This window comes from Pan troglodytes, chromosome 12, assembly GCF_028858775.2.
Source record: "Pan troglodytes isolate AG18354 chromosome 12, NHGRI_mPanTro3-v2.0_pri, whole genome shotgun sequence".
NCBI classification, from domain to species: Eukaryota; Metazoa; Chordata; class Mammalia; order Primates; family Hominidae; genus Pan; species Pan troglodytes.
The window spans coordinates 98,960,793-98,973,230 of NC_072410.2; the positions used below are offsets into that span (position 1 = coordinate 98,960,793).

A 12,438-nucleotide genomic window follows, 5' to 3' on the forward strand; every position below is an offset into this window, starting at 1 on the left:
CTGTGACACAGATTGCTAAATGGCTGTGGGTAGATTGCATAATCTTTTAAATATCTTTGTCATGAAACTGGTAACGCCTTCTCTCAAAGGGTTAGGTTATCATTAGCTAGTAAAATGCTTTGAGGGAAGATGAAAAAGTTAAGGTTGAGGGTTATGATCATCCTATTAAGGGTGAATTGTTAGCATCAGGTTTGTAGGTAGAAGCTTTCCCAAAGCTTGAAGTTAATTAAATGGTGCTGAAGTAATTATTTTGTACCTGTTTACATCGTGGTTGCTTACTTTATTTAAATCCCTAGATTTCTTTGGAGGGAAGGAGTCTTTGGTAATCCTCTTTATTCTGAGGTCTCTGTCATAGAGCCAAATCAAGATTGAAACCCTCTCGTGACAAAAAAGTAAATATACCAGTACATTGTAGCAGTTAGGATGATGTGCTTTGTATTATACTTGAAGTATGTTATATGCCAGAGGTCCTCAGACTTTTGTGTACTAAGAATCATTTGGAAGCCCTTGTTAAAAAACGTTTCACCTCCAGAGATTCCAGTCCAGCAGGTTGTAATTTTTAATGAGTAATGCAGGTGATTTTTGATTCAAGTAGTATGTAAACAACAGTTTGAGAAATACTTCTGAATGGAATTGAAAGCCAGTAGAATATGCAAATGGCCAATAAATAAATGTGCAAAACTCACTTAAATTGATATTCAAGTAACTATATACTTGGATTATTTTAAAAATTCAAATATTTTACTGCTTTTTTTTTTGTCTTCAGTTCAATGGTACATAGTACTTATTTCCAGAGTATGTTTGGGAAACTAGTACCTGCAGATATTCCATGAAAAAAGAGAGCTTGATCAAATAAGTTTGTGAAATGTTACATACTTTATTTCATCCCTAGAGATTTATTTTGCATGTCATCATAATACTCTTAGAAGTTTTGCAGCAAAAAGCCTTGGACCTCATCGTTTCCCAAACTTAATTCACCATAAGCCCTCCTTTCTTGCCGCTAATAATTTATATTAATAATTTGTGAACAAATTTCCAGAAATTTTGTTTGTTGTTTTTCCTTGTTATCATGGAATTTTAAAAAATAGGGTACGTTTTTGTAATTCAGGAGCTTAAAATCTTGCTAGAATTTCAAGACTTGGACATGACACTTTAAAGATGATAAATATATAATGCTAAGTTGAAATAATCAAGTGCCCAAATGTATAGTAGGGCTGCAACTAGTAGCAGGGATAAGCTTAATTTAGGCTAGATTCTTCAGGGAGATTTCATGAAGAAAAAAAAAAAAAGGGTCCTGAGATAGGTCTTGAAGATGAATGATCAAATTTGATTGGAAGGAGTAATGCTGGCCTGGGCTGTCTAAATTGGTACAGTAGTTTATAGGTACTAGTTTCTGTATCACAGATACACTCTAGCTTAAAATACATGATGTTGCTTCCTCAGTGACTCCTTTTTTTTCGATAAACAATCATTTTATTACTTGAGTACGTAGACAAACTTATGCAACCAGGGCAGAGGCTGTGGATGACTCATGTTTCCAGTTGGGTGGGAGGATTTGCTTGGTCTTGTATTAATAATATTGAGCCAGTCGATGAATTCATCTATCAGAATCAGATGGAATTTGGCATCCTTATCCTTTCTGTTCCTCTCAGCATGCTTTCGAATAGCAACTGCTTGCTTAATTAAACAGTAGAGATCCTCAGGGAGATCAGGCGCAAGTCTTTTGGACTTAAGGATTCTTAAGATTGTATTGCCTGTCACAAAATATACTTGTGCAACACCATGTGAGCCTCAGGATCACACTGATTTGTGAGGGAGGCAGACCCTTTTTGGTCAGTTTGTAAGTCTGCTCCTTCATGTCATCAGATGTCAGCTTCAGCCAAGTGGGAACCTTGCAGTGACAGGGCAGAGCCGATTGAGACAGGCCCTTCCCAGGAGTGCGCATGCGACTCATGATGGTGGCAGTCAGGCGGTCCAGTGACTACGTCTTGAATATGTTATATAATAATGCTTTTCAAACTCTAATGTGCACATGAATCACCTGGGGATCTTTTAAAAATGGTTTCTGATTCAGTGGGTCTGAGGGTGGAGCCTGAGATTCTACATTTCTAATGAGCTTCCAAATAGATCATGCCCATGTTGTTGGTTCACAGACCAGAATTGGAGTAAAGAATGTCTTGGATTAGTAATTCAGTTAGATGACCTTTAATGCACACTTTAACCTTGGGAGTCTGTAAATATACCAGGTTGGAGTGGATGAGCTAGTATAAAGAAAACTAAAGTTGGGCGTGGTGGCTCATGCTTGTAATCCCGGCGCTTTGTGGGGCCGAGGTGGGAGGATCTCTTTAGGTCAGGAGTTTGAGAACAGCCTGGCAATGAGACTCTGTCTCAAATAAAATAAAATAATAAAAATATAAAATAAAAAGTAAGAGGCCAGGCGTGGTGGCTCATGCTTCTAATCCCAGCACTTTCGGAGGCCGAGGCTGGCAGATCACAAGGTCAGGAGTTTGAGACCAGCCTGGCCAACACAGTGAAACGCTGTCTCTACTAAAAATACAAAAATTAGCTGGGCTTGGTGGCATGCACCTGTAATCCCAGCTACTTGGGAGGCTGAGGCAGGAGAATTGCTTGAACCGGGAGGTGGAAGTTGCAGTGAGCCGAGACCACTGCACTCCAGCCTGGGCGACAGAGCTAGACTCTGTCTCAAAAAAAAAAAAAAAAAAAAAAAAAAAAAAAAAAAAGTAAGAAAACTGTATTAGAAATGAAAGGACTACTGGGCGCGGTGGCTCACACTTGTAATCCCAGTGCTTTGGGAGGCTGAGGCGGGCGGATCACAAGTTTGGGAGTTCAAGACCAGCCTGGCCAATATGGTGAAACCCGGTCTCTACTAAAAATACAAAAATTAGCTGGGCGTGGTGTCATGTGCCTGTAGTCCCAGCTACTCAGGAGGCTGAAGCAGGATAATCGCTTGAACCCAGGAGGCGGAGCTTGCAGTGAGCTGAGATCATGCCGCTGCATTCCAGCTTGGGTGAGAGAGCGAGACTCCATCTCAGAGAAAAAAAAAAAAAAAATGAAAGGACTAAATTTAAAAACACTCATTTGAGTATAGTATGGTGACTGACAAAGGATTGTTATAAGATTGAAGTATATCTTAAATGATTTTCCACCCTGTGCTGAATATAGTTTGGAAGTAGCTAGCTGGCTTTTCTTGGGAACTTAACCTAATAAGTGATGGTGTATTATAAAACTAATACACCATCTTAATTATATACATGCTCATATTTGAATTTCAATTATTTTTTCTTTTGTGCCTTTTAGTACCAGTGTGGCCTTGTGGCTTTTTTTTTTTTTTTTGAGATGGGGTCTTGCTCTTTCGCCCAGGCTTGGCGTGATCACAGCTCACTGCAGGCTTGACCTCCTGTGCTCAAGCGATCCTCCCACCTCACCCTCGCTGAGTAGCTGGGACCACTGGTGCATACCACCATGCCCAACTAATTATTATTATTCTTTTGCGACAGTTTCCCTCTTGTTGCCCAGGCTGGAGTGCAATGGCATGATCTCAGCTCACTGCAACCTCCGCCTCCCGGATTCAAGCAATTCTCCTGCCTCAGCCTCCCAAGTAGCTGGGATTACAAGCATGGGCCACCATGCCTGGCTAATTTTGTATTTTTAGTAGAGATGGGGTTTCACCATGTTGGTCAGGCTGGTCTCGAACTCCTGACCTCAGGTGATCCACCCACCTCGGCCTTGCAAAGTGCTGGGATTACAGGCATGAGCCACTGCCCCTGACTTAACTAATTTTTATTTTTAAGTTTTTTGTAGAGATAAGGTCTCATTATGTTGCCCAGGCTGGTCTGGCACTCCTGGCCTCAAGCAGTCGTCCTGCCTTGACCTCTCAAAGTTTTGGGATTTCATGTGTGAGCCACTGTGCCTGGTCACAGATATTTCTATATGGTAGCATATTGAAAAGGATTATAGATACTTGTTGACAAAAAGAGTCAAACTCTGTAAAATATTTAAAGAGATTTATTCTGAGCCAAATATGAGCAGCCATGGACCAAGACACAGTCTCAAGAGGTCCTGAGAACATGTGCCCAAGGTGGTTGAGTTATAGCTTCATTGTATACATTTTAGGAAGACATATGACATCAATCAGTACGTGTGAGGTCTACATCAGTTCAGTCTGGAAAGACGGGAAAGATGGAGGGCTTACAACTGATAGGTGGATTCAAAGATTTTCTAATTGGCTATTTGTTGGAAGAGTTATTTTCTAAAAACCTGGAGTCAGTATAAAGGAGTGTCTGGGTTAAGATAAAGAGTTGTGGAGATCAAGATTCTTATTGCATAGATGCAGTGGCCTCCCTTAGAGACAATAGGTGGCAAATATTTTTTGTTCAGACCTTTAAAAGTTGCTGGGCGAGGTGTGGTGCCTCCCAACTATAATCCTAGCACTTTGAGAGGCTGAGGTGGGCGCATTGCTTGAGGCCAGGAGTTTGAAACCAGTCTAGGCAATATAGTGAGGTCCCATCTTAACAACAACAAAAAATTAGCTGGGCATGATGGCAGGTGCCTGTAGTCCCAGCTACTTGGGAGGCTGAAGCTAGAGGATTGCTTGAGTCCAGGAGGCAGAGGCTGCAGTGAGCCATGATCACATAGATTGAGACTCTGTCTCAAAAAAGAAAAGAGATTTAGGTATATATGTATGTGTATGTTTATATATTCCTTAGCTGTCTCTGCTGAGAGCACTTAATTGCAGTGACACCTCAGTAACAGTGAGCACACGTAGTGCCCAGCTTTTGGTTTCTAAATACTATCATTGACTAAGAGGAACCAAGGCCCCTTGGAGAAATGCTAATCTAGGGCCAGAGAGGGAAAGTATAAAATAAGCCTACAGAATTCAGTTGTGCCAGAAAGTAAGGAAGTACTCAGAATGATGAGGATGTGTCAAAAGACACAGGAATTGCTTTGAAGGGGCTCACACTAGCTAAATCTCACATAACTTGAGCAACAAAATAAATAGAGTAGGAAATTATAATTTGTAGAATAAAATAAGAATCCATGATACTGATAAAAATATAAATGAATAAATGAATTTGGGGGGACAGGGTAAGCTCTCTGTTAAAATGCCAACTACAAATGTAGAAGGAATGATGGAATTAGATAATCATCATCTTTGTGGTATTTGATAATGGCAAGAGTAGTCAATGAATACTAAGGCTGGTTGGTAGAGATTTGATGAGGAACAGGATATTGGTGAATTATCAGAATAATCCCCCATAATGTATACATCAAATACAAAGGAAAACATAGTTACTTTACAGTGAAGAAACCTGGCAGACACCAGGTTGACCAAGTGATGAGGGTTAACATCCCTAGGGATGGGAAGGATAGGTATAGTATGCACAGCATCATTTCTGTATATTCTTTTTAAGAATATGTGGCCTGAATCTGATTATTAGGAACATCAGCTGGGCCCAGATTGAGGGTCATCCTAGAGAATGAAAGGCCTGTACTTTTTAATTTTTTTTGAGACGGAGTCTCGCTCTGTCACCCAGTCTGGAGTGCAGTGGTTGCTCACTGCAACCTCCACCTCCTGGGTTTGAGTGATTCTTGTGCTTCAGCCTCCCGAGTAGCTGGGATTATAGGCGTGTACCACCACACCCGGCTTTTTAAAAAAATATTTTTAGTGGCAATGGGTTCACCAGGCTTGTCTGGAACTCCTGACCTCAGGTGATCTGCCCCGCCTTGGCCTCCCAAAGTGTTGGGATTACATGCATGAGCCACTGCACCTGGCTCGCCTGTACTCTTGACCGTCAAAGACATGAAAGATAGGGAAAGAAGGAAAGACTGATTGAGGGAGACTGAGGAGGTCCATTAACTAAATGCAATATGTGTTTCTGTTTAGGATCCTGCACCTGAAAGAGAGGCATTGTTGGGACATTTGGTGAAATTTGAATATGTCTGTGGTTTGACTCTGTATTATACCAATGTTCATTTCCTGATTGGGGGGTTGTATGGTGGTAATGTAGCAAAGTGCCCTTGTTTTGGGAGGTACATACTGGAGTATTTAGGAGGGTCTGAGGGATTGTGTCATACAAAAAAGATATATATCACACCAAACGTTTAAGAACACACACCCTTTCTTGAACATTTTTCAAAATAAAAACAAGAAACAACATATTTTTCTGATTATAAATGTAATCTTTCTTGTTTTTATATTTACAGATTATACATTTTGCTATATTTGTAGTATAATTCAGTAAAATTTATTGGTTGACAAAATGCTTGATTATCCAAGAATATTAATAATTCTTTTTTTTTTTGAGACAAAGTCTTGCTCTGTCATCCAGGCTGGAGTGCACTGGCATGATCTCGGCTCACGGCAGCCTCCGCCTCCCGGGTTCAGGCGATTCTCTTGCTTCAGCCTCCCAAGCAAGTAGCTGGAATTACAGGTGCCTGCCACCACACCCAGCTAATTTTTTTTTTTTTTTTTGGTAGAGGCGGGGTTTCACCATGTTGGCCAGTCTGGTCTTGAACTCCTGACCTCAAGTGATCCGCCCACCTCGGCCACCCAAAGTGCTGGGATTACAGGAGTGAGCCACTGCCTGGCCCCTAGTATTAACAATTCTATTTATCTTAATAGGAATAATAAATACATTTTTAACATTGTCTTTCAGAAAGTTGAAGTTGATGGTAGTTTAAGTGATAGCCACGTATCTCCTCCAGCCAAACGCAATTTGAAACAACCTGATTCTGTTTGCAAAGACAAATCAAAATCACGAAGTACTGGTCAGCGAGAGGAATGGAACTTATCAACTGGACAGGCCAGGTGAGAAAGGAGAACTCATTGATTGTTTTTTCTTAAATTACTGAATGTGATTCAGGGCTGATATTAATGCTAATTTTCTTAGCTTATAAAATAAGTATCTTGTAAATACTTATAAGTAAATTGTATTAAACTTATTTTATAATTTTTGTATGTAATTTTATTTTCTCCCAATATACTCTAAAATATATTTGTTTTATAAAGATACATGGTATGTAATAGAAATTACCATAAGTAAAACAATAAGGATTTTGATGACTCTTGAGTATGCATATGTGTTTATAGTCCTGAAAATTTAAATAAAACATATGGTCAGAGTTATATTTTTATTTGAAAATAAAATCTCCCTTTTTTAAGATTATTGACTATTTCACTTGAATTGATATACTAAGATATAATGACATTTAAATTAATTTTAAAAGACATCTTTTCATCTATTATCCCGTTTTTAACTTAAATTTGCTTTGTGTCTGGTTCAGTATGTATCAAGAAAACTTAATTTTAGTCAGTTTCATAGTAAATTACCGACATTTACTCTGAAACTGACTAAAATTAAGTTTAATTTACTCCCAAATGGTAGTAATGGTTAGGCACACACATAGAAAAGATTTAAACATTGAAATCAGAATCTTTAACTTCTGTTTTATGCAAGTCTTTATTTTTATTTTTTCTAATTAAAAACAAATTTTTTTTACATGGGTCTGGGTTAAAGACCCATGTAAAGAGTTAAAGGGTTCTTTAAACTCTTTAAAGTAGAAGTGCTGATGATGTGTGACTGAACAGAAGTAAAAGGGAAGTCCTTTGTTTTTATTCTTCAAGCATTTAAAAATATTTTGATTTTATATGTGTAGGTAAATTCTGGATACTTTTATTCTCTAGTGAAAAAAATCTTTGGGGTTATATAGACTTTGACAGGCTGCATACATTTATTAGTCCCTAAGGGGTCTCTGTACTTACTAAAATATACTCCATAAGATGTGCCAGTTTATTTTATGTTTTTGTAATTTGCATTATATGGGGCTAAGTAGAAAAATACATGAATCATAGTCTGTTGATTTTTATTTTTCTTTCCCACACCCATACATCTGTGAGATGAAACAGGTCTGGATCATTATGATGATGTTACTTTAGTACTGCCATGTAATTACATTAACTTTTAGACTTGATCTACCTGTTATAATCTCTATCCTGCATTTATTAAATGAGTGAATCAAATATCTTCTAGATAAGTATTCCTAACAATGTTCTTTTAGTGTTAAAATTGGGCTTTTAAGATGATTTTAACAGTTTATTCAAGTGCAAGTAATATACTAGATTTCTCTTATTTTATCCCCCCAGCAGGCCTTTATGTAAATTGATCTTGATATTTCTTTTCTTTCTTTTTTTTTTTTGAGATGGAGTTTTGCTGGAGTGCAATGGCGCTATCTTCGCTTACTGCAACCTCTGTCTCCCAGGTTCAAGTGATTCTCCTGCCTCAGTCTCCCGAGTACTTGGGATTACAGGCATGCGCCACCACGCCCAGCTAATTTTGTATTTTTAGTAGAGACAGGGTTTCTCCATGTTGGTTAGGCTGGTCTTGAACTCTGGACCTCAGTTGATCCACCCGCCTCGACCTCCCGAAGTGCTGGGATTACAGGCACGAGCCACCGTGCCTGGCCGATATTTCATATAGAAGTCTTTCATATAAAAAGGCCTCAAAAATTTGGGGAGAGCATATGAAAGGTATGCTTCCATTTAGGAATCATTTAGGTACCGTAGAGTGAGATATTTCTTTAAAAAAATCCTAAATGCATTTTGAGTAAAAAACTGAACTAATGAATACTAATACATTTACTGTTTCTGTTTTGGCAAAAGGACAATGTTTAGTAACTCACGCAATTTAAAAAGATTTTTGAGGCCAGGCATGTGGCTCATGCCTGTAATCCCAGAACTTTGGGAGGCCAAGGCAGGAGGATTGCTTGAGCCCAGGAGTTCAAGAACAGCCTGGGCAACATAGTGAGACCTCATCTCTATGAAATATTAAAAAATTAGCTTCAGGCACATGCTTGTAGTCCGATCTACTCGAAAGGCTAAGGCTGGAGGATGCCATGAGCCTAGCAGTTTGAGGCTACAGTGAGCTGTGATCACGCCATCGCACTCCACCCCGGGTGGCAGAGTGAGACCTGTCTTCGTAAAAAAAAAAAAAAAAAAAAAAAAAAAAGTTTTTTTTTTTAGTTTATTCATCTAGGAGTCTGAGTAACTGTTAAACTTTTAGAATTAAAATCTTTTGATGTTTCAGATGACCTGAAAATAAAATGCAATTTGACCTATTAGATTCAATAGAATTTAATTTTAAGGAAAACTTGTAGTTAAAAATATTTTAGATTTTGAGATAATATAAGTACAAAAAATTAAGAATTACTTGAAGGCTTGTATTTGTTTTTATGTCATGAACCTGAGAATCTTGATTCCTTTATTTTGGTAATCTAAACTCTTATGAGCATCTAAGGTAAACTTATTGAAGTCCTTTCACAAAAAATAATTTGTTAGAAATAATAATTCATATGGAGGAAAATTGAATACAGATAAGAATTAGTATTAGCTATGAAAAATAATGAATTCTAAAGAACTTTGCAAAGACCACTAAGGTCGTTAAAGAAATTACTGTTAATTGGCAAAATAAATTTCCATTTTAGAGTTAGGTAATTGGATGAAGATAGAGATAAAAGTGGACCTAGAACTTCTGAATCTTCATAAGTGATTTGAGATAGATTATGAGTTTTCTTTTGGGGTGAAACCTGGGTTTAAAGGCCCAAGTGTATCAACAGAATTTTAATGATTGATACTTTTAGTAAAATAGGATGTTTTTGGTCAAAAATATTTTTTAATATATAGTTTTTATATTGTATATAGAAATTCCCAAATATACATACTAATATAGATAGATGTTGTAGCTTACAAATACTGTGAGTACAGATGCTATTTTATTGACTTTTTTGGTCAGCGGATATTTATTTCGCTACTAGTCATTTATTTAACCTGATATATATCTAGAATAATACACATACTCTAAGATACAGACAAATTGAAATTTTCATAAGACTTACTGTACACTTGGCTGGGCGTTGTGGCTCACGCCTGTAATTCCAGCACTTTGGGAGGCCAAGGGTGGTGGATCACTTGAGGCCAGGAGTTGGAGACCAGTCAGGCCAACATGGTGAAATCCCATTTCTACTAAAAATACAAAAATTAGCTAAGCAAGGCGGCGCGTGCCTGTACCCAGCTAGTTGGGAGGCTGAGGCACGAGAATTGCTTGAACCTGGGAGACAGAGGTTGCAGTTAGCTGAGATCGTACCACTGCACTCTAGCCTGGATGACAGAGTGAGACTCTGTCTTAAAAAAAAAAAAAAAAAAAAGAAAAGAAAAAACCGGGCGCAGTGGCTCACGCCTGTAATCCCAGCACTTTGGGAGGCCGAGGCGGGCGGATCACGAGGTCAAGAGATAGAGACCATCCTGGCTAACACGGTGAAACCCCGTCTCTACTAAAAAATACAAAAAATTAGCTGGGCGTGGTGGCGGGCGCCTGTAGTTCCAGCTACTCGGGAGGCTGAGGCAGGAGAATGGCGTGAACCAGGGAGGCGGGGCTTGCAATGAGCCGAGATCGCGCCACTGCACTCCAGCCTGGGCCACAGAGCGAGACTCCGTCTCAAGAAAAAGAAAAAAAAGATTTATTGTGTACTGAAATGTAGCATGCTTGAAAGTTTCCTTTTGTGGTTAGGTAATGACGAAGTAGTGAGGTGAGGCAGAAGTATAACCACCTATGTGGACTGCTGAGGCATATTAGAATTGAGGAGTGGTAGTGGTTAAGTGACGTCTGTCAGAACTTGGGCTTTTTTGAATTGAGGTTTATAACCCTCATAAATCATTAAATGCCTTGAGTTTATATGGGAAAAGGGAGAATAAGTATGATTTTTAAGTCTGATATTGCAATAGCGTGTGCCCCAGATAATTAAAGCTGTAGAAAGTTCTGATGTAATAATCACCTAATGCAAAGTGAAACTGGTTCCATTTAAAAATTCAGGAAACAGGGTTAGGTGCAGCGGCTCACGCCTGTAATCCCAGCACTTTGGGAGTCTGAGGTGGGGGTTGGGGCGGGGGGGGTATCATCTGAGGTCAGGAGTTGGAGACCAGCCTGGCCAACATAGTGAAACCCTGTCTACACTAAAAATACAAAAATTAGCCAGGTGTGGTGGTGCACGCCTGTACTGCTTGGGAGGCTGAGGCATGAGAATTGCTTGAATCCAGGAGGCGGAGGTTGCAGTGAGCCAAGATAGAGCCACTGCACTCCACCGTGGACGACAGAGTGAGGCTCTGTCCCCTCAAAAAATAATAAAAAATAAAAATTCAGGAAACGATACAGGGAAAAAAATCTCCAACCCACCTTCCTTCTTTTCAAAAAATAGCTACCCACTCAATTTAAGTGAACAACTTTTGGGAACATTGATATAATACAGAAACTTTTAGGCATATACGTTTAAGCAGGCTAACCCTTACAAAATCTCAGTGTAGGCTGGGCGCGGTGGCTTACGCCTGTAATCTTAGCAATTTGGGAGGCCAAGGCGGGTGGATCACCTGAGGTCAGGAGTTCAAGATCAGCCTGGCCAACATGGTGAAACCCTGTCTCTACTAAAATACAAAAATTAGGTGGGCATGATGGCGGGTGCCTGTAATCCCAGCTACTCGGGAGGCTGAGATGAGAGAATCACTTGAACCCGGGAGATGGTGGTTGCAGTGAGCCAAGATCGCACCACTGCACTCCAGCCTGGATGGCTGAGCAAGACTCCATCTCAAAAAAAAAAAAAAAACTCAGTATATTAAATCTTTTAATATACTCATGTATTTCATGTCGTGTCTCCTTTTTCAGTCTCCCTTTTATAAAGATGATGATGACAATAATCTATGACTATAAGGTCATTGGATCAATTGAAGAACAAGTTTTTAAAGATTTTTTCTTAAAACAGATCTTTCATTAGTAATAAAAGCCAAGTAAGCATTGTCTTCTTTAGAGCAGACAAAAAGCTTATTGTGCTTTTTTCCCCAATGATGTTACCATTGTTCTGAAGTTTTAGATTTCTTTTGTGGAATGACTTTAGGGTCTGCATCTTATTCTTTTGAACAATTCAAGTGATGTGAAATTCCAACCATTTGGCTTTGTATATAGTCAGAATTCATTTGGTGCCAAGACTTGTGAATAAACTGATCAAGCTGAGTTAATGCTTTGTTGGGTCTAAAGACAAAGTATATTTATGAAGTAATAAAGTTGGTTTTTCTGTGTGGTTTTAAGTGGATTTTGAGAGTGATTCTTAAGAATTCCAGGAATGCATTGTGTAATGACAACATTGTAAGAATACCTGTATTACATCCATTTAGTTACTTTATAGTCACACTCATATACCTGGAGAATCATGTGCATTGTATACAGTGGTGCTAAAAATGAAATTTTCTCCAAGATAGTATATTAGGTAAAGGTATTTTTTTTGTTGTTTTCTAGAGGAAAGGGAGGGGGGGGCTAGATTTTTGTTGTTATTGTTTTTTGACAATCTGAAGATGCGTAGTAGTTTGAGGGTTTTTTT

The 12,438-nt window shown here is 38.8% G+C and overlaps 1 protein-coding gene and 1 pseudogene across 5 annotated transcripts in view; one reads left to right on the forward strand and one right to left on the reverse strand.

The window, feature by feature from the left end:
* Positions 1–12,438, forward strand: part of ATAD2B (ATPase family AAA domain containing 2B) — a 177,829-nt gene that overhangs the window by 24,634 nt on the left and 140,757 nt on the right. For 4 of the 5 annotated variants that reach the window (XM_525707.7, XM_063790083.1, XM_009442106.5 and 1 more), the window contains exon 2: positions 6,678–6,829. In XM_525707.7, coding sequence (XP_525707.2) covers positions 6,678–6,829 — 152 coding nt within the window. Of the gene's footprint in view, positions 1–6,677; positions 6,830–12,438 lie in introns of those variants that run through there. The other variant, XM_054678271.2, reaches the window with a different exon arrangement.
* Positions 1,499–1,954, reverse strand: LOC129143208 (small ribosomal subunit protein uS15-like; annotated as a pseudogene).